Below are 25,813 nucleotides of genomic sequence, written 5' to 3' on the forward strand. Positions count from 1 at the left end.
TATCTGTCCGATCGCGTCCGCGAACTCCCATCCCACCCCCCCCACCACCCCATCCTCCCCCACCCCCAGCCCATCCTGACGTTCAGCAGTCGCCTGTGTCAGATTCAGCAGGCCGATGTTGAGCAGCTCCTCTCCTTGTAAAAAGAGCACTGCAGTGATATCTGGCCCCCGAGTGCAGCCTCAATAAAAAAATAAAAAAGCGTGTCGGCGGCGGCCGGAGGCTCCTGGGGATCGCTGATAAGCTGCATTTTATCACTCTTTATCCGTTATAGTGAGTCATATTTCACCACATGAATAACACCATTATCTAGAAAAGTGAGAAGTGCTGTTCAGGTGGAATATTGGTGATTTACTTCTATTTACATTTAATGTGGAAATGTTGCAGCTCCACATAAACTTTAATGAAGCAGCTGCATCATAATGCATCACATTATAGACTTTTTTTTGTTGTAGTTCCTATGCTACTAATTCAGCTATCCATTATCACAGCCTTCAGGATCCCCAACGGTTAACAGACATATTATTATAATGACAAACTTGTAGGAGCTGCAGCTTCTTCATTTATGGATGCGTGTGTTCTGGATTAATCCATCTGTACTTCTGGCAAACCTCCGAGGCCCAAAAAAAAGAGACAACTGTTGATTACGCAATAAGGTAGCCGGAGATACAGCTAAAGCTCAGACATGATGCTATTGATTTCAGGGCTGCCGTGTTGCCTGAAGGTTTTACAACCCAATATTGAATAATCTGTTGTAATATTTTACTGCAGAAACACCAGGAGACATTAATGTGCTGGTAAAAAAAAAATGGGTGTTTGTTCATGGTGGCAGGAGACAGCGGCGCCCCGAGAGGAGACTGACAGGCGCCCTCTTCCCCCCGGATGGAGGAGCTACACGTCACCCGAGGGACTTTGGTACTACGTCAACAGCTCCAGTAAAGGTAAAAGAGCCCCCCCCCCCCTCACACACACACACACACACCTGGAAAACAAGAGAGCCTGACCTAGTGGCCGCTGGTGGTATTGCACTTACCGGCGCTTCTGTACTGGTCTCACCCGTCAGACCCGGAAGCGACGTGCAGTTTTATATAGTCTGTGAAACGAGAGGCAACGAGGCGGCCGTGGATCACACGGTCGAGCAGTTTGATGAAACAAAAGTGCGAGTTCCCTGCAGCTTCCCAACAAAACCTTTTTTTTTTTTTTTTTTTTTTTTTTACACTAATCCTTTCAAACGTTTGATTTTCCAAGTGTAACTAAAAACAAACACAGAAATGATCATCACGACGGATCTTGACGTAACACGCCGGAGCAGCAGGTCGTCTCTGGGTCCCGCATGAGGTCGAACTTAACTTGTTCTTTTAACGCCGCACGCTGGGAAATCGATTTCGAACAATCGGATTCCATCGGTTTTCCCTTCGAGCGGTTGATTTCGGCGGACGTGGTTCGGCTTAAATATCGCAGCGCTCGGCTCTCGCTGCCTTCCACACTACGAGGACTCATTGTTATTCCTCCCCATCATCGTGGTTCAGCAGTCCGTCCATGCGGAGACGCGCCTGCAGATTTGATCCGTTTTAATCAGATTATATTTAAATGTGCGGCGGCGGCAGCAGCCGGCACCTCAGCGGTGGACGGATGTTTTCTGTTGCTGTTTGTCTTCTGCTCTAATACGCTGCTCTGTAACGAGAGACCGAAGGAGAGGCGTGCTAACGCAGAGGCTCGGCGGCAGGCGACCTTTCGCGAACATCTGCTTCGGTGTGTGTGTGTGTGTGTGTGTGTGTGTGTGTGTGTGTGTGTGTGTGTGTGTGTGTGTGTGTGTGTGTGTGTGTGTGTGTGTGTTTTTTACACCTCATTTGGGAGGGAAACCAAAGGGACAGGACGGGCTCCCACGGGGACACACTGAGGCTGCATCATCAACAACAGCTCTGGCAGTGATTGCACTTTGGCTCATAGCACGCACACACACACACACACTATCACACACACACTATCACACTATCACACATACACACACCGAGCAGGAAAAAAAAAATCACCCAAAAGCTATTTTTACATTCACAAGCCATATGCCGCTGCAGCAGTCGCTTTTTTGTTGTTTGTTTGTTCGAGTTTGCTGTTGTTTCATGTCTGAATTTGGAGCTTCAAAAAGTTGGAGATGTGTGTGTGTGTGTGTGTGTGTGTGTGTGTGTGTGTGTGTGTGTGTGTGTGTGTGTGTGTGTGTGTGTGTGTGTGTGTGTGTGTTTTGTAGAGTTGCCAATGAGCATTACTGTGGTTATTAGAAAGCTGCTTGTTGTTTTCCGTCTGTGTCACTTAATAGACGCGACGCGCTGAAGGAGGATCAGATGAAATCTTTCCAATTAATTCCCGTCTGGAGCTGCGAATGTGACAGTCGGGATGTTTGGGAACGATGAGAGAAAGATTTACTTAAACAGAAACATGACAGTTGCATAACGACAGTTGGTGTTGTTAGCAGAAAAAGAAGCAGCCGATTCAGTTCAGACAAGAAACAATTTACGACCAGCCTGAAGGCAGCTGATAAAAAACCTGCCCGCCAGCCGAACGACGTTTTCTGTCCCACCGAGAAAAAACGACCACAAACCCGCCAAAACTATTAAAGCCTTTCAGCGGCCGGAGTGATCGTTCGTTCAGGCTTTCCAGTTAAACCGTCAACATAACGGACTTCAAAAATGTATTTTCTGATGTCAGCACACAGACGGAGCGAAGCATACAAAACATCTGGAGAACGCTGTTTTTGTCGCCTGTGACCAACCAACACTCAACATTTTTTTTAATTTTAACGAATTGCACGCCGACCTTATGCTGCGTTTTCCATTTCAGAACCTCCCGTCTCCCGGTTGAGAGTTGTTCTGGCGATGATGGGAAAGTTGACGATGTGGACGAGTAGCGAGCGTTCACGCAGCTGCGCGTCCTCTTTGAGCCGATAGATGTCAACGGATAAATAAAACACCGAAGAAACAAATAGGAAGAGACACAAAACGTTGGCTACTTTTGCGGAGTTCCCCAAGGCTCCGTACTCGGGCCTCTCCTCTTCAACATGATGAAGATGATAAAAAAAATAACTAGATATGTTTCCATAGTTATGGTAATGATACATAGAGATTTATATAAGTATTGAGTATGTCTGTTGCGCAAATTAATTATTGAATGTTACCTAATTTTCGGCAGTTAAACGAAGAAAAAAGATATTGTTCTGGGGAAAATGTAAACTAAGACTGAGATGCTGGTCCGGCCTACATTATGACATCTACTATGAAGACAGTTACATCTATTGGGGAGATTAGTGGCTGTAAAATTGGATATCATAATGAAAAGGCTGCAGAAAAAAAATAAAATAAATGATGGACATCACGGTTATATTTTTTTGACTCAGGATAAACAGACTTCCAAGGTTTTTGACTGTCTGCCTCCGTTCACACATTTGGACATTTGCGCGTTGATTTGCTGCCACCGCAGTCGCGGCGCTGCCAAATGTTTCTGCTGATCCTCGCTCGTAAGAAGCAGCTTGATCGCACATAAGGACCCGCGGACCAACACCGATTCACCCGCAGTCACCGCGGCGTAAAGGACTTCTCCGCTCCGCTGGGTGGAATGATTCGTGACAACCTGCCTGTGATTGACAGCTAAAATACAGGAAGGAAGTTGAAAACGATCCTGAAAGGCAATTTTTTTTTACCTCCCAAAAGTTTCACCCCCCCCCCAAAACAGGAATGTTTTGGGTAAAGTTCAGTCCAGAGACGGGAGTCATAAAAAGAAAAAACATATAAATAACAAGAAAAAACAAAAATGTCATGAACTGTGCCACAGTTTTCTTCCTCTTTATTTCCGCCCTCATCCTTCCTGTTGTTTGTTTGGTTTCCTGCAGAAACGACATGGCGACGCCCCTCCCAGTCAGCTGAGGCCCCGCAGAGACCGCTGGCACCGCACAACTCCTCGCCATATGGTACAACTGGTTCGCGATATCTGAAGGCCACAAAAACAACAGCACAAAAAGGGGAAAGTAGAGGCGGGAAAACAAAAAAAAATGGGATGGAGAGCTGATGATAAATATAATTTACGCACGTCGTGGCTTCATTTTTCATCGTTTATCCCGTCGGACAGATTGGGCCTTTTGGCCATCGCTCATCATCACTTCTGATCTGCTCGTTATTCTAAGACCACGATCCTCCAGCTGAGTTTGACACACCTCATTCTCCGTTTCTTCTCAACCCCAGAAACAGAAACCCTCCCAGGAATCCCTCGTGTAAGCGTGCGTTTCTGCTGCATTATCGTGGAGCTCCGGTTTCGCTCTCCTCGCAGGAAATCCTCCTCGTTCTTAATGAGCGGCTGATTACGTTTCATCGCTGCCAGCGTCCTCGCTAACGACATGTGAGCCAGATAGCAGATGGTTTTCTTCTTTCTGCTGGCGTGTGGCCCGAACACACCGAGAGGAGGGAGGAGCGGGGGAAGGCCGTCAGCTGCGGGGGAGTTTTGTCGCCGATTAACCAGACAAGTGTGATCCTCCTCCTCGGAGAGAGACAAAGAAGTTTAAGGAAAGGCCTCGGCCTTCGACACCCCCCCCGTCCTCTCCGTCCACCCGTCCCCCCCCCGTCCCCCGGACAGGAAGTCGGTGGGTGATGTGACCTGCTTTGAAAGGAAAGAGAATTGCAGAGATTGGAGCAGCGTCTGAAGGGAAGGAGATGAGACTCGAGGTTTCTGAACACCACAGATACACAAAACATTTAGGTTTGCGATCTTATTGATAAAATTGTTCTTTTTTACGCTTGTTTTTGCGCCAATTAAACAAACAAGACAAAAATACGTTTGATTATTGGGCTTATTAGCTTTGACGGTAGGTCAATCAGGTTAGCTGTTTCCTCCGGCTTCTGGTCTTTGTGCTCAACTAAGCTAAAATAAACTAAACTAAACTAAGTCAAGCTAATCGGCTGCTGGTTTTAACTTCATGCAAAAAAAAATCTCCTGTTTCAGTTTTCTCTCAAATGACTAACCGCGTGTGTCAGAGCTCAGTTGTAGTGGTCACCGACCGGAGGTCAACAAGGGTCGTAGATTCATCCCCCCGCCCTCTTCCCCCTCCGTTTTATGCAAAGTGACCACCGTCTATTTTTGGAGTAGCCGGAGGCGTCCGGCTCCGACCAGCGTCCCCGGCTGGGACGCGTGGCCTCGGGCCTCACGTGTTTTACCTTCAGCTCGGAGACGGGCCGCGCTGATATGCAGCGAGCCGACAGCTCGTGAATCACCGGCCATGAAGAAACATTACGGGCGCGTAGGATGAAACCGGGGACGTTACTACGGAGCTGTGAAACCCCCCCGAGGGGCCCGGCTTCTTCATAACAGCTCTTAATATGCACTCGTACGTGGATCTGAGGGGAAGAAATACAAAACCTGAAAACACAATTTTGTGCTCGGTTCGATCCCCGGACGCTCATCCTCCTGAAGTCCGCACGTTACAAAACGTCCAAAAATATGATATAAACAAATTAATGAAGCAAAAAAAGGAAATTCATGACGTTTAAAAAAAAAAGGTAAATAATCTTGTTTAAATGCTCTCAAAGGTAATTCAGCCCAATTTTTTCAGTCCAAGTCTGACATCAACATCTTTAATTCGAATTTGTGGCAATTTGTTGCTGACGTGGAGCTAAAAAATGCTTAAGACCAAAAGATGTTGCTAGTTTTAGGGTTCAATAATGTTTTTAGCGCTAGTTTAATGCTCGTTTTAAGAAAGTACATTTAGCAGATTTTACCATCGAACAGAATTTTTCGTGCCGTTTTTAGAGTGGGTGCCGTTTTTTTAAACTGGAATTTGTTCGGATGAAATTGTCTTATTTCAACGGTTTTACGGACTTTGTAGGGATAAAGTGAAGATCTTTTCATCCGAAACTGAACTGAATGAAAAGGGAAATAATTCAAAAAGGCGTAAATGAGTTATCGCTTAAATGTCTACGATTCCAGGTGTCTGTTTCGTCATTAAGGTGTGGTTCATTTTTCTCTCTTCAGCCAACAGACACCTCAGCGGTACGAAGACCGGCCAGCCCTCAGAGACCGCTGACGTTTCTCTGGGGAAACCTCTTGCGTACAAAAAGGTGAGCCGAAAGAGGAACGCAATGACGTTCAGGTCTTTGGTTTTTTTCGGAATCAACTAAATATGCTGTTCGTCCGTGCTCATAAACCGAAACTCTCGCGTTTTTCTGTACGATGTTTCGTTGACCCGTCCGTCCACCCTGACCTCCTCTCTGCTCGGACTCCTTCCACAACGACAACATCACCTGATTCTCTACAACATAATTTCCTCACAGCTAGAAGCGGACTTTTTTTAGTTTGAGCGGAAATATATAGAAGTCGTCTTGGGGCTCATGTTTGGGATTCGTTGCAAAAAAAAAAAAAAGATTTTGGGATAACAAACCAGGCGGTGACTTCACCCACTCTTTCTGTGCTCCATTCTGAAGCCTCGAGTTCATCATTTTGGTCGTCGCTGTCTTGATTTTGGAGATTATTTTTACGAAGGACCGCCAGAATATTGATAAGAAGGAAGGAACCTTTACAACGTGATGACAGGTGGACATTTTTTTTATTGACTTTGTACTTCATGGAAGAAGTTGAATGGGAGTCTATGGAGTCGGAGGCTTTTTGGAGCCGACCTCTAGTGGCCCTCGGTGGTATTGCACTTTAAGGCCCTTCTGCATTGGCGTCACTTTTCAGATGCTACGTCCACTTTTATACAGTTTGATGATAACGACAAACAATCTGACGACGTCACGACGCTCAGAGCTTGAACTATAATTTGAAAGAATCGTTGTCGGACCTCCTCGGTCTCAGTCGGTCTCTCATCGAAGCCTCATTTCTTCCTCCGGCACCTGTAAAGGTTCTCGGTTCGCAGTGTTTCCGCTGAAAGCAGGGCCGCTCCCGCCGGTCCCGTGAACCGGGGCCAACGACCGACTGCATGCCAAACCACGTGACTAATTGTCAGATGAGGGCACACCGTGTCACGATCGCACGATGGACTGCTCATCGATGGACCGGCGGTCGGGCCATATGGGCGGCTGAGATTTTGGACTCCACGTGGGTGTCAGAGTTTGTCAGAAAAGGACCCCAGCCAAAACAAATCAGAGCTCAAGCCGGGGGGGGGCCTGCGGATCTCCCAAAAACCGGGCTTGTGGACCGGTCGGAGGCTGGCCGCCGCCATGTTCTGCACAGCGAAGGTGAGGAGAAGCGTGGTCGTCGTGCTCCGTCGGCGGAGGCGATGCGTCGGTGTTTGTTCGGGAAACCAGGTGGATCGTTGTGAGTAGGTGTGAGCGCTGCAGCGATCACGCGTGGCCGCTCCGTGTTTTTGACGCCTGGTGGTGGGGTGGGTGTGGGGGGGGGGGGTGAAGCGTGTAGCGTGTGACGACCGCGTGGCTGCAAAACACGCTCCAATATTTCAGCTGAATCTGCCTCCTCGGTGCATGTTTTTTTTTTTTTTTTTTTATTAACCCTTATTTTAAATGTGCATGCAGCTTACTCCCAAACCCACGATGACAAAAGGCTGCGTCTGATTGGCTCCCTGCCTCACCCCCCTCCCTCCTCCTCCCCTTCCAACATCAGTCCCAATTGTAATTAGTCTTTTAAAAGATCATCATTCAGCCATTTCCATCCATACACCACCACCGCTGCTCCTCCCTCACTATCAGGCTGGAAAGGGAGGTGTGGCAGGGATAATGTAAATACCCCCCCAGCCCCCTCTCCTGCTTCCTCCTCTTCCTCCTCTTCCTCCTCTTCTTCTGTCTTTTTCTTTCTTTGTGCTCTGGCGTCTTCATCCATGAACCGCCTCAGTGGTCTTCCCCTTTCTCTCTCTCTCTCTCTCTGGGTGGATGAGGATGAGGAGGTGGGTGAAGGTGATGGTGGTGATGGGAGTGTGTGTGTGTGTGTGTGGGGGGGGGGGGGGGCAGCAGCCTCCAACCTTAAAAAACTCATGTGGCAGCAGTTTAACCGGAGGGCTAGACTCCGTCACGCTTCTACAGCCGCCACCGATCCCTCCTTTTCCTCCTCGCCCCACCCCCCCACACCCTTCCTCTCCTCTCCTCTCCTCTCCTCTCCCCTCCCCTCCCCCCCCCCTCCCCTCTCCTCCTGCAACGAGACTCCTCTCTCCACTCGCTCTGTAGCCTGCGAGACTGAAGGCAGCCTCGGTTGCGTGGAGGAGGGAAAGCGCGAGGAGAGCGCAGAGAGAGCGAGAGAGCGAGCGAGCGAGAGGCTTTCCCAGAAATAGAGAAGCAGGAGGAGGAGAGAGAGAGAGAGAGAGAGAGAGGGACGATGATGGAAGCCAGCTTTGACACTGAGGAGAGTTTTGATGATCCCTCCTGTCTCTCCTCGCAGCCCCCCGGCTCCTTGTCGCCGGCCAAGCGGCAGATCAGGGAGGTCAAGGAGACCAAGACTACTGTGAGTAACTTCCTCCTCTTCTTTCTCCTCTTCCTCCTTTTCATCCCCGGAGTGTCTGTGAAGAAGTTCTCATCTGATGTTCTTTTGTTGTTTATTTTCCACCTCTTCTTCTTCCACCATCTGTTGACACTGTCGTTCAGCTCATAAGGCATCATGGGTCCTCCTGGAGTAGAGTGTGTGTGTGTGTGTGTGTGTGTGTGTGTGTGTGTGTGTGTGTGTGTGTGTGTGTGTGTGTGTGTGTGTGTGTGTGTGTGTGTGTGTGTGTGTGTGTGTGGTGGGGGGGGGGGGGGTTCCCTGCATATTGGACACCACATTAGTCTGAATGAAGAAGCCATCCAAGCACTCATTCCCGTCTCCCTGAATCCATCATATTGATTTTTAACGCCTGTTCGGAGACGAATTTACACGTTTTCCTGATTTCCAGTGAAAGTGAGGCGCTGATATGAGTCAGTGTGTGTTTGTGTCACCCAGTTGTTGCTCGGTGTGTTGAAGCTGTAGTCCATCTCCACATGATGCTGGAGGTAGCGTCCCGGCTGCAGACTCCTCTGTAGCGGAAGGAAGGAAGGAAGGAAGGGAGGAAGGAAGGAGGAGGAGGAGGAAATGTACAGTAGCTTTGTCTCAAGATGCCCAGACACTAGCTGCTGTTACGCAATCTTCTCGGTCCATAACGGAGGCGGCGGTGGAGGGAGGTATAACGGCGACCGTGTAGTAGTGGTGGTGGTGGTGGGGGAGGGGGAGGGGGGTTAGGGGGGACTGAGGTGGTTTTGTGATTTGACCTGTTTCAGCCACGGGAGCCATCAGTCTGGTCTATTGTGATAAAAAAAAAAAAATAAATAAAATAAAACACTCAGCAGACCTTTGCGAGAGACGCAGCAAGTCCAGTTTCCATGGTGACAAAAGGCAATAGCACTGATTAATGGGGTGTTGAAATGGAAAACAGTGCCATACAGGAGAGAAGAGTGGGAGCCATTCAGAGATTCACTGAAGACATGCTGTTTGGAAAAAAAGAAAAAAATGGTTTCTTCCTTTTTTTTTTTTTTTTTTTTTTAAGGCTTTCACCGCTCTGGCTTCATCAGCGGCCGCTGAGTCGTCATGCAGAGGAGAGGAATGCTTTTTAACTGGAGACCTGGTCTGCAGAGAAGTCTTCATCTCTGGGAGAAAAAAAAAAGAAACATTTAATGTTGCAGGAATCAATTAAATATTCCTGCTGCAGAAAAATAAAATACAACAACAGCAAACAAAAACAAAAAAAAAACCACAGGTGATGACGATGACGTCGGCCCGCTCGGAGGTGTCTTTTTGTTCGCCACGGTGCACCTCGCGTTACACAACCCCCTTTCACAGTTGTCATGGAGACGCACACATATCCACGACTGTTGGCGAAGCGGACGCCGAGGCGTCAGACGGGAGGAAGACCTTGTGTTCACCTTCACCGCGTGTGACCAATCAAAGATTTTTATTTTTTTATTTTTATTTTTTTCAAATCAAGACTTGTTGCTAGGCTGCGTGGTGTCTCATCCGGCTCCGTTGGCGGGATTCGGACGGGAGATTTTGATTGGTCAGCGAAAAAAAAGAAAAGGCAACAGTGGTTGATGGAGAGGAAGTCTGGGATTGTTTTGTTATGGGAAGGTGTGTGTGTGTGTGTGTGTGTGTGTGTGTGTGTGTGTGTGTGTGTGTGTGTGTGTGTGTGTGTGTGTGTGTGTGTGTGTGTGTGGAAAAGGAGGAGGAGAGGAGGGGGGTCTTTTACAGCAAAAGTAATTTGTCACCTAGCAACAGTGGCAGAGCATCCTACAGCCTTTACGCTGAAATATGCTGCTCAGAAATGGAAAAGGAAAAACGTTTGTTTGTTCGAGCGCCGAAAATCCATTAGTTGGTTGCGTCTCTCGCGGGCCGCTCGCTCTTCGGTCAGTTTTTTTTTTCTTCTTTTTCCTCAATTCAGCACTGATAATAAATAAACAGTAAAAAAAAAATACTCCATGAAATAAGCATCGCCTGCAGCCTGGATGAATAAATAAAAATAACCTCGTCCCAATTCACTCGACAGTTCTGCTGTTTGTAGTGCTGCTCGCAGGCTTTGTTTTGTGCTGAATTCAAACATCGCAGCACCGCCCGAGTCCAACAGGCTGGACTTCAAACGTCCAGAACCAGAACCAGAACCAGAGGCCCCCTCGCATCCCTCAGAAGGATTTATTACACGCTGTGTCACAAGACAGGTAATCTGGATTAATACGGTAGCGCCTCACTGAGCAGCCATCAGAAGTGCGCTGGCCGGACGAGGCCTCCTCTCTTAGATGAATGGTCTCATTTTGTTGCGGGACGTGAGAGAGAGAGGCGGATTAAAAAAAACAAAGAACATCGAGTCGTGATCGATGCGGAGCCGGCGTGATGGAAAACGTGGCGCCCGTGACGATCAGCGTGATCTCCGAGGCAGAAAATGAACAAAGCGCCGCTCCTTTGTGGCTTCTCTCTTATCGACGAGCCAGATTAGCATTTCCTCTGGATTATTTTGGGCCGATTATATAAAACAGAGGGGGGGGGGGGCAGTGTATTAGTCATGTTTGAAGTTGTTTATCGGGGAGCTGTTCAGGTGAAGAGCGATGAGGTCGGCGGAGAGCGTCCGCTCGATGTAGGTGACGGTTTAACAGCAGGAGGTGGATGCAAACGTGGACTTCATCGGTGCACGAATACTTTTTAATAAAGCAAATGTGTGTGTGTGTGTGTGTGTGTGTGTGTGTGTGTGTGTGTGTGTGTGTGTGTGTGTGTGTGTGTGTGTGTGAAAACAAAAGCCCTCATTAGTCTACTGTGTATATTGTACAAGACTTTTGTAAACATGACCTCGTAACACGTAGCGATGACAAATAGTTTGCACAGACAAGTGCTGCAAACCAACGATATAACGGGAGGACTTTTATTGACCTGTAAATGAAGCAGTTATTATCCACAGCTTTCGATATCGCTGATGTCATCGTTTTCACACCAACGTCCACGTTTTCTCTTAAATTGGAAACGTTTAATCCGGTTTGGTTTCGGCTTCACGTTTGCCGAAGGACTTTGCGTGACGAAGCTACGTTCCCGTCAATCATCACCAGCTCCGGGCTGCGTCCCGTTCGTACTCGACGTCGATCAGTTGGACGTCAGCGTGTTTTTTTGGTTTTCAAATTTAGCCGATAGAGAAAAATGAATCGTTCCCGTCGTCACGACGCTGTTTTTATTCGGGCTCCACCGGCAGCACTGATTTCGCTCTCAGAAAAAAGAAGTTGTAACTTTTGGTATTTTTCCGTGTTTTCTTTTTCTCAAGCTGACTTGATTTTGTCGTCGAAACCAAATCGTAACTAATTTCTTGGTCTCCTCGTCTTCCCAACGCGCCACATCGGCTCGTTTTCACTTCTCTTCGTGCTTTTTTCTTCTTCTACTGGTAAATAATTCACAATAGGCGGCTTCAACTTCCTGTAATTGGTCGGAAAGGGTAAACCATCCGAAAAGGTTCACGGTTCAGTTTTCCCCGGAACGACACCACCTCTTTATGTTGGTCCTTTCGGGTCCTGACTGTGGTTCCTTTCACGCCGGGCCGTTATGGATTCGGACCAAACGAAGTGAAAGAACCCATAGTGTTGTTTTTGGAGAGACAGTCACAGTTGGAGACTCTATTCAGAAAGCAGCTGGTGAACAGAGTGGAGCGTTTAGCAGCTGAAGAGCCTCCTATTTTACTGAAGAGTTGGAGGAGACCAAACACGGAGCTAAAAAAAAATATATATATATATATATATATTTAAAAAAAAGGGTGAATGTTGGACCTTAATTTGTCGGCTGGAAATAAACGTGACTCCAAATGAACGTCGCTTCATGTCTAATGGAAGTCTAAACTGTCTGCTGACACGTCAACCGTATTAATTAAGTGGAGGGTCAGTGTTTTTTGTTTCAGAGCTGCCTTTAGGTGGACAAAACATGTGACTTGATTTCATTAAGAGAATAAATGACGCAGAAATAATTTACATTGAAGTTTGTAAAGGTTTCTCATCCTCTCACCACTCACACATCAATCGTTGACTTTGCTTTTTTAATTTCTGTTTTTCTTCCCCGTTCGATGCTTTTAATGTGAAACCCCTTTTGTACCTTTTGTTTTGAAAGGTGATAACGTGTCGAGGGGCGACGACCATAAGTGACAAATATCAAATGAAAGCTCTTGACGAGCTCTTTCTCTACCGGCCAAAATACCAATTTGGAGTTATTGATCAAAAATGAAAGGACTTCCTGTAAACGCCACTTTGATTGATGTCCTGTCAAAAGACAATTCAACTTACGACCATTTAACCCCCGGAGCGTTTCTTAGCGGCGGTGAACCGGGACGTCCCGTGTGCTCACGGCTGATCTCAAAGTGTTTAAAGTGGTTCGGTAAAACCCCGTTCTGCATTTTATTTGAAATGTGAGAGTAAAAAGAAAAAAGAGAAGAAGCAGCTGAGAGGCAGCTGCTCCATCGTGTTGCCTGATTATGTTTTTTCCTCCCGTCCGTGCGGCAGCGGTGAACTCGTGCTGTAAACACGGTGAGTCAGCGTGCGTTTCGCCGTGTTTGTGCGGACGCGGCCTCGTTGTCTGGATGCCCGATGTGGTGTGCAGCGGCGGTCGACATGGCACAGAGGGTATCACGCCGTGCCAGGAGGGGTGGAGGGGGGGGGGTGCTCACAGATGGTGAACATTACATAATTGCAGCCCCAGAGAGGAATTGAAGATGCCGTGGAGCGTGGAGTCTGTATTCAGGCCGAGCCGCCGCCGTGTTTATCTGCGACGCTGCAAGATTCTCCAGAGCACCGGGTTCAATTGTTCGATCTGGACGGATCCAGAAGAAAAAGCTTTCTTTGTGTTGTTGAGTGGGCAGTGTTGTCTCTCTCCCTGCCCCCCCCCTCTCCCGTCCTTCCCCGAAGCCTCATGGGTCACCTTCTACATGTATTTACTCATGTCTGACCTTTTTATTTTTTCCTTCCCATCTGCATGATCCAGCCGAAGCTCAGGGCCCGTAACCTCGCTCATTGCGACATCTTCGAGGCCCGCGCTCCTCATCTTTGTCGTTTTTTTTTTTCACCCCCCTCTCAAGATCAACTGTGTGACGTTCCCCCTTCCTGGAGAAGGTCCGGAGCAGCAGCTCCTCAAGCCCAACGAATGGAGCTACTGCGACTACTTCTGGGTGAGTTCGTCTGCGATGCGGGAACTAAAACAAAAGTGTCCCCCCGGGGATTCATTTTTACAATCCTACAAGACAAATAGACGTTCAAATCTTTTGTGATCCGCAGCAGCTGTTTTGGGTAAGAAGTGACCATATTTGGACGAGCTGGCAGACACGCCCCCAGAAACCTGCTTTTTGAGGCCTAATATCTAATTAATGACGGTATTCCTTTTAGATGCACGGCCAGAGAACGAATAAGAAGGAGTGACTTTAGCTAAGAGCACCATATTAACATGTGGAGGTAATGTATCGACCTTGTATTTGATGAGAGAAGTTGAATGGGAGTCTATGGAGGTTTTTATGGAGCCGACTTCTAGTGGCCCTCGGTGGTATTGCAGCTTAAGGCGCTTGCAACTCATTTTTCAGATCTGGACGCTACGTCCACTTTTATATACGGTTTACGATCATAAAGCATCAGCGGGACATCATGACATGTTCGCTTTTTGTCTGAACAATAGGCCAAAAGCAAAAGATGCTGAATTTACTACAACTGCCACATTTGAGGACCTGGAACCATTAAATCTCATGAAGTGTGGGTCATTTTTTGTGATCCAAACCAACTGTTTTAAATAAAGAACCGGTGATTTTCCAGTTCCAGAAGATTCCCGTCAACAACCTTTTGTTTCCCTTTAGAACAAATCTTTCAACATTTAAAGCAGATCAAAGCGAAACGCTTCAATTGAATTACCGAAAACGCTCAATATGCTTTTACACGTGAACGGATCCGGCACTCTCGTCCTCGTGTAACAGAAGACGTTTTCACGATCCACGTCTCCCCCGGTGACTCCTGTCGTTTTCAGTTTCCGTACGTTTTCCATCCTCAAGTAGATTTGTATCGAAGAACCGTAACATGAACCCGTTTTTTTCTTCTCCTGCTGTCGCGTCGTGATGTATGTTTCGTTCGTCCGTCGGCCTGCCGGTGCGACACGAATCTTCTTTTCCTCGTTCCAGAGAGAGCTGCACGTCGCCCCAAATCTGTTTGACATTCATGCACACACACACACACACACACACACACACACACACACACACACACACACACACACACACACACACACACACACACACACACCCATCAGTGATTGACACACCAACACATGCCTTCCTTGACATGCAAGTGAGTAACGCATTCGTGCAGTTTTCTGACTCACTCTCACCCACCCCCTTCCCCCCGCCTCCTCTCCCACCACACACACACACACACACACACACACACACACACACACACACACACACACACACACACACACACACACACACACACACGCTCTCAGACGTAAACAGCTGAGAGGTGTCGCAAGACGTTCTGTCCGTGAAGCCGAGGCCGTCGATTGGTCCGCCGGTCGTGACCCGACGATGTGCTCCTTCTTTCTCAGACCGACAAGAAGGACCCGCAGGGAACCACCTCGGTGGCGGGCTTCGAGGTTCTCCTGCAGAAGCAGCTGAAGGGCAAACAGATGCAGAAGGAGATGGCCGAGTTTATCCACGAGAGGTAACGGCTTTCAACGGCTCCGGCGCCCACCGGAGGAAGGCGGTTTGTCGTCGGCGGGATTTATTTGACTCGTTAAAAAAAATACAGTGTCTGCAGGAGAAAACTTTACATGGAGGGTTCAGGAAGTTGGTTATTATGTCAGCGCCCACCTCTCTTTAAGGAAAATATATTCTGTTTTTCTATTACTGTCAACAAATCCTCTCTTAACTAAATCTAATCTAATTCCTGATGTGCTCCTGTTGCTGGTACAAATTGTTTTTTAATCACTATAAATATACAGACTTGTAGTTAATCTCATAAACGCCGTTCCGCTACAGGAATACTAACCTAAAGATAGAAATATGGATTCATCCAATGATAAAAAAAAAATAGTCCCCAACAAAAGCAATAAATGCTCTATTTTATATTGTTTGAGCAAAAAAAACAAAAAAAACTCAGCTGTCCACAAATTTAGGGCAAGTTTTAAAGAAACTATACATTTGTGGCAGGTTTTTTTTTAAGATTTGAGATTAACACGTGTCGATTTTGGATTTACTTGTGGGATTTGGCATTAAATTAGGAAACTACAGCACAAGTACAAAAATCAAGCTGTTGTTTTTCTGCTTTTAAATTCAACACATGCAGAAAAAAAAAATCAATTGACGCCCTTTATCAGTGTTTAGATTAGAGCCGTTATCTCCGTTAGTTCTCATCACCATCAGTATTTACAAGATTCTGTTCTTTTGTCCTTGTTAACGTAAAACTTTGGGTGTAACTGCAATCTGTCAAATGAAACGTTCTGCTACTTACAGGCTCAGAATAACTCAAATTTTATAAAGTCATCAAAATGTTGACGATATCTTTTCAAAGGGAGAGCGTGAGAAAATACGGATTTATTTTATTGTTATTTAAATCCTTTAAAAAAAAAAAAAAAAGCGCCATTTATGAATGAAAGTTCAATTCAGTTCATTCATTCAATAATTAAGGAGCTCCAGATGGAAACAAAGCACCTCCTAATGAACCCGGAGCAGGAAGCTCCGAAGCAACCATGAATAACTTTTTAGCATCCGATCTCACGCCTCTCCGTATAATCAGCTCCACTTTTTCCTCACATAAAGCTCTATTCACGTCCCGCGTCGAGTCGTGGGAAGTTAAACGAATATCCTCGCACGTTTTGAGACCCCGAACATCTGAATGCTAAATCAAAGAGCCTTCGTGGCCTTCTTTAGGTGACAGATTTACTCAGATGTGGAAGGTAAACGTGAGGCCGGTGGAGGTGGGGGGGTTACAAAGGGCAGAAACATGGCTACGCTGGTTGAATCTCCCTCAGATGAATGAATTAATCACAATTATGTCTGAATCTCATTTGCAGCAAATAGCAGCCTTTTTTTTTTTCTTTCTTTTTGATTCACTTGAAACGGTTTTCTGTCCCGACTCGAGCCAGGCAGCTGATGGTTTTCTCCTTCTTGGTGTTTCAGGATAAAGATTGAGGAGGAATATGCCAAGAACCTCTCCAAGCTGTCTCTGAGCACCCTGGCAGCCCAGGAGGAAGGGTGAGTGGGGTAAAAAAAAAAATAAAAAAATACAGAAAACCGTACGATGAATCAGGGGAAGTGCAGCAGCAGCTCAAAATTCTCCTTTCTACAAAAAAAACACAAAAAAAACGAGCCGTTTCAGTGATCACCGGAGCCGCGTTTTTAAAAATAGACTTCCCGTACTTCTGTTTGCCTTTGATGCTCCTTTCAAAGACGACGGCGAACATCGTGTTTGTCTTGTCAGAGGAAAAAAAAACTGAAAACCTTTGAGCAGATCTCAAAACTAGGAAATGGAGAAAAAAATAAAAAGGTTTGGCTCGAGGAACGGTGGACTTTGGTTGCGCTCCAGATCTGGAAATCCCACGATTTCTTTATCTTATTCATGAAAATATAACTGGAGCAAACTCTAAACCAGAAGTCAAGTGTGTGTTTGTAGGAATTCATTGAAACATTAAACAACTCATAAAAAGTCTCGAGTGACGCCTGCAAACAGGGACGACAAGCAATCTGGATTACTTTGCCAAATGTCTTGTTGTGGGTTATCTTTTAAATACCTAAAAAAATATGAAAGCTGTAATATAATATCTTCTTCTCAAACATATACATAGAATATATAAAAAATTAAAAAGCATATTTTTCAGTATTTTTTGACCAATCCAAATAATCCCCCGAAATACACCAGTTTAACCCTTCGGAGCACATTTGCTAATGTTGCTAACGTTAAAATGCTAACATGACAATAAGTGATTTTTTTTTTTTTTCTGCCCGGTTCATTCTTTGTGAGCAGCTTTTCAACTCAGATGATACTTCTATTCTGAAAGAGCAAAATTATTATAAAAAGAAAAAAGAAAACTATGTTTGTTATATTTCTTGCGATCTCACGGTATTTCACGTCGGTGTTTTGTCAGGACTCTCGGAGAAGCCTGGACTCAGCTGAAGAAGAGTCTCCACGACGAGGCCGAAGTTCACCTCAAGTTCTCCAACAAGGTCAATATCTACATTGTGGGGTTTTTTTTTTGTTGTTTTTTGTGGAGCCTCATATTTTGTTATTTGACAGGAAAATCTTTAGAGAAGCTAAAATGCTTAAAAGTGTTATAAAAATCTCCGTTTACGTCGATGAATCTGACTTTTGCAGAATAAGAAAACGGCTGCGTCGGCAACGAGTCGCATTTATTGGCACTTATTTTGATATTATTGTAACTGCTACAGACTACTAATAAGCAAATTAAACTGTGAACAAGAGATTAAGAGATGATTTTTGCCAAAACTGATTTTCTTTTTTTTTTTTTTTAGATGGACACTGAGATCAATACTTGAGGACACTTATTTTTGTTGTTGTTTTTTTTTGCTCAGCTCCACTCTGAGGTGGAGAAACCTTTGCTGACCTTCAGAGGTGACAACTTCAAGAAGGACCTGAAGAAGTACGACCACCACATCGCCGACCTCAGGAAGCAGCTGGCGAGCCGCTACGCCGGCGTGGAGAAGGTAACTCGGAGTCGAGATCTGGAACGTGACACTCTCGACCGGTTTGTTTACATCAGAGCGATGACATAACGACTCCTCCGCTCGGTCCATCGCCGCTCGGCGTTTTTTCGCTTCCCACCCGCTTCATGAATGAGTGCTTTTTGTGTTTTTGTCTTTCGCTTCTACTTCGGTGGTACGATGTGGTGGGCGGCAGCAAGTATGTGACTGCTCCGTTTCCACTTACAGAAAAAGGCAAACAAAAGTAGGAGCCGAGCCAATCTCACATTTTTAGCTGCATTTCTTTCCGCACCTGGATTTCTACCAAGAAGTTTATGTTTTGGCGATTTTAATAGCAGATGGCACGTATTAAACTCATAAAGGAGGAAATATTTACCATTTAAATTCTGAGAAATGTTTGAAACCACAGAGGATGTTTCTCATTTCTAGGCAGCAACTGTAGATTTTGCCAATTGAAAAATTGTTAACTATTACCTGTAGTAAGCAAATTATGCTAATGTGAGTTTCAGGACCTTCAACCATCTTCCAAAAGGTCATGTTCATTAGAGTGATTAAGGGGGGAATTGGACACCATTCAGAACTTGCCTGAGAAGCGTCAGGTTTTTAGAGATTTAATTAGTATCAAAGTCATTCAGTGATCGTTGTCGGTCCATCCAATCGTACAGTTCAAGAAAATGGTAATAACTAATTCGGCATACTTGATTTTCCAAAATGAAAAACGAATAGAGGCTAAGAAAAAAAAAATGTTTCCATGGCAATACTACACTTCCTGTTTCTTGTGAAAACATTACACGTTTAACGTGCCATTTTCTAAAATACGATTCAATTCCCTTTTTGACATTGCAGAATAAGTGATGAAGGAACGATTAACTGAGAAAACAGACAGCTGAGTGTTTTAATAATGAAAAGATTTGTTAGTTTTGTCGTCGCCCTGCGATACACAAGATCTGCTCGAATTATTGTTTAATCCAATTCGGCATCTGCGACCTGATGCCGTCGCAATAATTTATGGTTGCCTGTCTTAACGCTGTTATTTACACGGAGAAAGAGATTTTCTCAGTTGACAACGTGCCTCCGCTGGCACATGTACTTTATACGGTATGTTTATCTTTCAAACACTATCACAGCGTGACCTTGGAGAGGCGCCTCTGTGCAGAATAAGAGGAAAGACTCGATGATATGGATTAAAAAAAAGATTAAAGGATGAGACCAGGATCACAGCGCGGATGTCAGTAACCGACATGAAAAGGCTGTAATGACTCTCGTAATAGATGCAAGTTCAGTAAATCTAAGGATTATGATGAATGACTCATTGTTTTTATAATGTGTGTGTGTGTGTGTGTGTGTGTGTGTGTGTGTGTGTGTGTGTGTGTGTGTGTGTGTGTGTGTGTGTGTGTCTCAGGCCCGTAAAGCCCTGGCAGACAGGCAGAAGGATCTGGAGGTGAAGACCCAGCAGCTGGAGATCAAACTCAGCAACAAGACGGAGGAGGACATAAAGAAGGCCCGGCGGAAATCCACCCAAGCAGGTCAGAGGTCAGAGGTCAAAGCGTCGGCGAAGTGTGGCCGCGCGGACTGACCCAGCTGCAGTGAAGATAAAGAAAGTATTCAAAATGTTGTATATGCAAATTAGGTGGGCGGTCCTAACCTTGACTCAAACCAGGATTGGTCAATTGGGCGAACCAGTAGGAAGCTAAGGATTCCTGTCAAAACTATATAAAAGAAATATAGAAATACACACATAAATAAATGTAGAAATACAGAAATAAATCAACACATCTAGAAATAGCCTGAATAAAAGTTCATGTATGGAAATGTTGAAATAATTCCAATTAATTAATTGAACAATTGCTCATTTCTGCATTTAGTTATTTAGACTTAAGGGTCCCATGTTGTATAAATTTAGATATCCATTAACAAATAAATGCAAAAGTACATGAATAAAATACATTTACAAATGCAGAAATCAGCAAATAAATGAATAAATGTAGAAAAAGCATAAATTAAAGGCGATGCATAAAAAGTGAGAAATAAAGCAGTTGTGTGTGAGTTTGTGATGTCACAAACTTGCTGCGATGTCACATGATAGCACCTGAGCACTGTTATGGCGCTAACGAGCTGCAAGACGGAAGAAGAGCTGTGATTGGCCTGCGAGTGTGCCACTCAGAAAAGAGTCAGCCAATCAGAAGAGAGGGCCACTGATATGAAGTGATCAGACACGGGAGTCTGTTCTAGAGAGAAGCTTCAGCGAGATGTAAAACTATACCGAGATGTTTTTTGATTCTTAAAACCACTTAAAAATATTTTTATAAATCTCAAGATTGCAAATAAAATACAGAAAAAGTGGGACCTTTAACTCTCCTTTAAGTTCTCCATGTCCGCCTGCAGGCTGAAGTTACACAGGGTGATGTAACATTTCAGCGTTCAATGAAATATCCTGCAGACTGTGGCTGCACGGTGATTATATTGAGAAAATTATTTGGGTTTTTTTCTTTCATCAGTTTAAGAAAAAGAAAAAGTCGGAAAAATCCTCCCCGAGTCCCTTTGTACGTGACACTTTAATTAAGAAAGGCCTCGTTGTAATCGTCCTCAACAGTTGTGCTCTGTTCCCTCAGCGGGAACTAATCTTTCCACTCAGTAGATTAGTCACCGTCCAGCGGACTGATCAATAGCGCTCATGAGGCTCAGTTAAACGACGCCTTGTGTCGCTGCGACCTCGAAGCCGAGCCAGACGTCATCGCGGTTCGCTGCACTCGCTGACGTGCTTCTACCTGCGCTGCATGAATTTTAAGAAGCCGCTGTGATATTTCCTCTTCAAGGATGTAAAGAGCTGAAATATCCTGCAGGGTTTGGCTTGTAGTAAAAAAAAAAAAAAACTGGACGGAGAGATCGAGTCTAATTTGGACATTCAAAAAGAAATATTTACGATGTATGCTTAACTATTAAAAAGTGGTATTTACAGCCTAATTTTACAGTTAAATGTTGTTGTGAGCAGATATTAGTGTTTATTAATTCATATGTCAAAGTAGATACAATAAATGCCAAAAATTAGAGTTACAATTGTTGTGCATTAATAAACTTTAAAATGTCCTTTTTATCACATTATAACTACATTACAGCGTGTTAGAAACCTTTAATTGAACGATTATTAACGCTAATTAACTGGACTTTGCTGTAAACAGGCGTCTGTGCGGCAGCTTGCAAACTCACTGAGCTGTGGCTCCCGAGCGCCCTCTGCTGGTCGTGTACAGGGTTGCAGCACATATTACACATGTCTGGGACGACGATGCCCACTCAGTTCAGGCGGTAACGTTTGTTTGTTGTCCTCTGAATCTGATTTTCCTGTCTGGACTCTGCAGGAGACGACCTGATGCGCTGCGTGGACCTCTACAACCAAACCCAGTCCAAGTGGTTCGAGGAAATGGTCACCACCAGCATGGTAAGACAGGGCGACAAAGTCTTTGTGTTTTGTTTTTTGTTTTTTATTTACTTTTTATTATTATATTCAGATAAATCGGAGGCGTTCTGTTTGAACCGCAGTCAGCGAGGAAGTGAAGCTAAAATGTCATCGAAACACAAAAGAGGTTCACGGACGTTTGTTTTTTTTTTGTCTTCCTCTGCAGGAGCTGGAGAAGCTGGAGGTTGAGCGGATCGAGTGGATTCAGCAGCATTTACGCCAGTACACGACCCTGCGGCACGAAACCGACATGTTCAACCAGAGCGTGAGTGTCGTCGCTCCTGATCACGAGAAGAGACCTTTCCATTGTTTCACTTGTCCTTTTGTTGTTTTTGTTTTTCGTAACTTCATCGTCTCCTCGTTTTGATTTCTTTTTTCTACTTGTGATGGATTTTGTCTGTTTCCGTCTGTAGCCTCTCTTTGTAGACATTTTGTCTCCTGGCTGTTGTTTTTTTGGTCTCTTCGGAGCCATTTCATGTCTCTGTGATCGTTTCCTGTCTCATTTGAGCTGTTTCAGCCTCTTTGTAGCTGATTTTTTTATGACTCCATGAGATCGATTCAGTGCCTTTTATGCCATTTAATGTTTTTTGGGGGCTTTTTGTTGCAGGTTTTCTCTCTCTTTGTAACCGTTTCAGTCATCTTGTTTCATTTGACTTATTTTAGCCTTTTTGTAGCCCTTTTATGTCTCTTTATTGTTGTTTTTCGTCTCTTTTTTGTGATTTTATTGCCATTTCCATAGTTGCTTTTGTCATATTCTGTTTTATTTTTGTTGATTCAGTCCCTTTGTGGCATATTTCTGTCTCTTCATAGCTTTTTTTCAGCCTGTTTGTTGCAATTTTCTCTCTCTTTGTAGTCGATTCAATCTGTTCGTGGCCGATTTCTGTCTTTTTAGCGTTTCTTTCTGTTTCTATGCGCGTCATAGTTTTTGGTCTTCCTGCCTTTTTCAGTAATTCAGTTTATTCCCCGTGTGACTCCTTCCGTCCACCAGAGGTCCCCAGTCTTTCTTTCCATGCCCTGCCTCCTTCCTGCCACGCCCACAGCTCCCCAGTCTGTCCCACCTGCAGCTACTCTTGCGATCAACCCACTCTGAATGAATATTCATGTTCAAATATTACTGTTGATGTGCCTCCAGACGGCCGAGCCGGTCGACCAGCTGCTGCAGAACGTGGATCCGGCCAAAGACCGAGAGCTGTGGGTGAGAGAGAACAACACGGGCGATATCCGGCCTGTGGACATGGACATCTGAAAGCTTCCTGACCTGGGATCAGCCGTCCCTGTCTTCAGTATTACAACACGTCCACAGAGTCCCAGAACTCTTCTGATAACACTGATCGGGTTCAGACCTCTGAGGTCCGCTCATCCTCCCTCCGACCGCGATGACGAGGAGGAAAAGGTTCTACACGTAACACAGTCCGAGTCCAGGAAACAGTCACGGATCAAAGTACCAGCATGTTCCTTCCAAATTTTAACCCTATCATAATCAGCATTAGCTTATTGAATGCCATTTAACGTATTCTGCTGTTTACCTGTTGTAGAGTTGACACTATTTAAAAAAAAAAAAAAAAAAAAAAAAATCGATGTCTTTTGAATCGTTTAGTTTAGAGTCAATCAACACTTTTTCCAGTTTGAGTAAACCAACCAAAAAAACAAAATAACAAAAAAAAAGGTTAAAAATCTGATTATTGATATTACCTTTATTTTAGATACGGATATTGAAGCATATCGAGATCTCGAGAGTGAATATGATATATTTTCATATTTTGCCGGGTCGGTTGTATTTTGGTGGAAATGCATGTTTTTGAATATGTTGCTTTTACCGTAGATGGAGAGCTGCACAATTTGTGGAACCACGATGATTGTTTTTGGTATAGTTCACTGAATTTACACAAGGTATTCTGTATCTTGTCATTCATTTTAGGAGCTTTTTCACACACACACACAAAAAAAAAAAAAAAAAAAAAAGTGTACAGCGTTAAATATCCAGAAACCTCAATTGTTTGAAAAACAGTCAGTGTTTTGGAAAGTGAATTTGTTCCCAACGCGCGGTCGATCGGATTTAGTCTAGGATCTTATTTTGGATCAGTCCGGAGGGAAAAGGTGGTCCAAGTTACACTGAAACACCTTTTAGTGCCTAACGGTTATATACCTGGAATGTCCTTGATATATTGTCCTCTGCATCAGTGTACATTTGTACATACTGGCTTAGATGTATTTTGCCGTCAAATGTTTTAACAGTCCGGCGGATGTTCGGGCCCGACAAGGTGTGTTTGTGCACAATGTTGTATGTTTTGTTTTGTTTTTTTGTTTTTTAGGGGGGGGTAAATATTCAGAGAATATCTTTACATTTGGTGTTCGGTTAAAAAAAAATATATAAATAAATAAAAGGGGTCGACATGCAGCAGAAAGCAAAATTCCCCAAATGAAAAAAAAAAAAGAGAAGATTTGATTGATCAAGCAGGTAAAACATGTTATCAAGAGGCTGCATGTACGGTACGTGTCCGTGTTTACATGTGCGTGCGTCTGTCCGTCGTTGTCTTTACATTTCGTTGTGGTCTGTTTGTTCCCGGATTTATTTGGGATTTTGACGTTTCTCAAAAGGCCAATTAAATAACACGAATCTTAATCCAGCACACACAAAAAAAAAAAAAAAAAAATGAAATGCTTATCTGCCTTATCAAAAGCACACTGATGATTTGATTTGTGCTACATGAAGAAAAATCAGGTGAAAACTGCAGTACATTCAGACTTTTGCTTTTAAAACCCAAACGGCTTCATGAGCAGGTTTTTAAATAGCGTATCTGTTGTAGAGGTTTTATCAGTGTGTCAATGTTGTGCACTAAGTGTTAACGAGTTATTATGTTCTTCAACTTAATGTCCTTGACGAGAGTTCACGATGGCGTAACGGTTTGAGTTAACTGCCCTTCTGTGGTGAACCTTTTCATTCGCGTGCATTAAATCTGATGTTCCCCATGTTTTGAGAATGTTCGATAAGAGGTGACCTCTGTCCAGATGGTGTACAAAATAAATCTCCTCTTTGAAAACTAAATGTCACGCAGTGTCATTATGTAACTCTACTGGGGGGGCGGGAGGGGGGGGGGGTTCAGAAATGGGCAGTTACAGTTGAAGGATGTTCAATTTAAGAAAAGATTTACGATTTTTCCTTTAAAAAAAATTTGAAAAAAAACAGCAATTCCAACTCGGTCCTCCATTATTATAGTATTTTGAATATTGTTAAATGTTGTAAGGTTTATTTCTATACAATGAAGCTAATCCTAAACATCTGAGCACGTTTTCTAGTTGAATCTACTGCTGAATAAAGTTTTATACTGCTTCAATTTCTCATTTACTAAAGACTTGAAACTGGAGTACCACAAGTGGCATTGAAACAGCAATACAAACGTTTAATGACTAATTTTAAAATTATTAAAAAAAACATTTTTAATTTGAATTATGCACTGATGGATTGATATTTGAAGTTTAAATTTTTTTTTTTTTTTATAATATCTCTTCATTTCTATATTTAAAGTTGAAAGCGTAGGGAAAGCCACCACAACGCAGCAACAGTTTGGTATCAAGTGAATTCCCATTTCTTGTTAACATTCACATTGTGTTGATATTCGAGTGGACGTGAAATTAGAAACAACTTTTGTCACCAATAACAGATCGTCTAATTTCGCACAAATTTTAACTTTAACATTTTTACCTTTTTAAAGTTTTTAACATACGAAAAATCAAGCTAAACAGACTTAAATGCTATTCCACCAACAAACAGTTGGTGGCAGTAAACTCACCATAAGATGTGTGGGAGCGGTGAGGGAAGAAGAAGCTCGCTCGCCAGCAAGCGTGAATATATACGAATTATTCGGACGGTGAGGAGGGGCTGAAAATTATTCGCTTTTCGTAAATGTTATTTATGTCTTTCTTTTGACTGCAAAAAAACGCGAACACCATCCACATAACACATTTTGTACACTCCAATTTAAAACTAAAAACATTTGTAGAATTTGAATTATGTGCTACGAAAGGTCGATTAAATAAATTCGGGGGGGGGGGAAGTAATGCTGCAATAACGTGAATTTCAGGTAAGAAAATGAATGACATAATTATAATTATAAACCAAAAAGGGGCAACAGGCTTGGATTTGTGTTGGACTGTGATTAGTATACAAGCGAATCCAGCGTATTGTTCACTGAGCCAAGCCCATATTCTCCAAACCGGACACTTGAGTGAG

The 25,813-nt window shown here is 44.2% G+C and overlaps 1 protein-coding gene across 2 annotated transcripts; it reads left to right on the forward strand.

The window, feature by feature from the left end:
• Positions 1-791: 791 nt before the first annotated feature.
• Positions 792-24,628, forward strand: gas7a (growth arrest-specific 7a). 2 transcript variants are annotated; one of them, XM_069716069.1, is made up of 13 exons: positions 792-939; positions 3,879-3,956; positions 6,008-6,093; positions 8,360-8,422; positions 13,512-13,601; positions 15,017-15,132; positions 16,590-16,664; positions 17,555-17,633; positions 18,000-18,131; positions 19,531-19,654; positions 21,485-21,564; positions 21,749-21,847; positions 22,715-24,628. In XM_069716069.1, the coding sequence occupies exons 1-13, from the start codon at positions 807-809 to the stop codon at positions 22,826-22,828; spliced, it is 1,269 nt and encodes a 422-aa protein (XP_069572170.1). In that variant the 5' UTR covers positions 792-806; the 3' UTR covers positions 22,829-24,628. The 2 variants fall into 2 exon arrangements, with proteins under 2 accessions (XP_069572170.1, XP_069572171.1); XM_069716070.1 differs by lacking the exons at positions 792-939; positions 3,879-3,956; positions 6,008-6,093 and having other exon boundaries at positions 8,109-8,422.
• The last annotated feature ends 1,185 nt before the right edge of the window (positions 24,629-25,813 follow it).

This window comes from Brachyistius frenatus, unplaced genomic scaffold, assembly GCF_029030835.1.
Source record: "Brachyistius frenatus isolate BFR_SWC_R1_liver_20210118 unplaced genomic scaffold, ASM2903083v1 Contig_151, whole genome shotgun sequence".
Taxonomy (NCBI): Eukaryota; Metazoa; Chordata; class Actinopteri; family Embiotocidae; genus Brachyistius; species Brachyistius frenatus.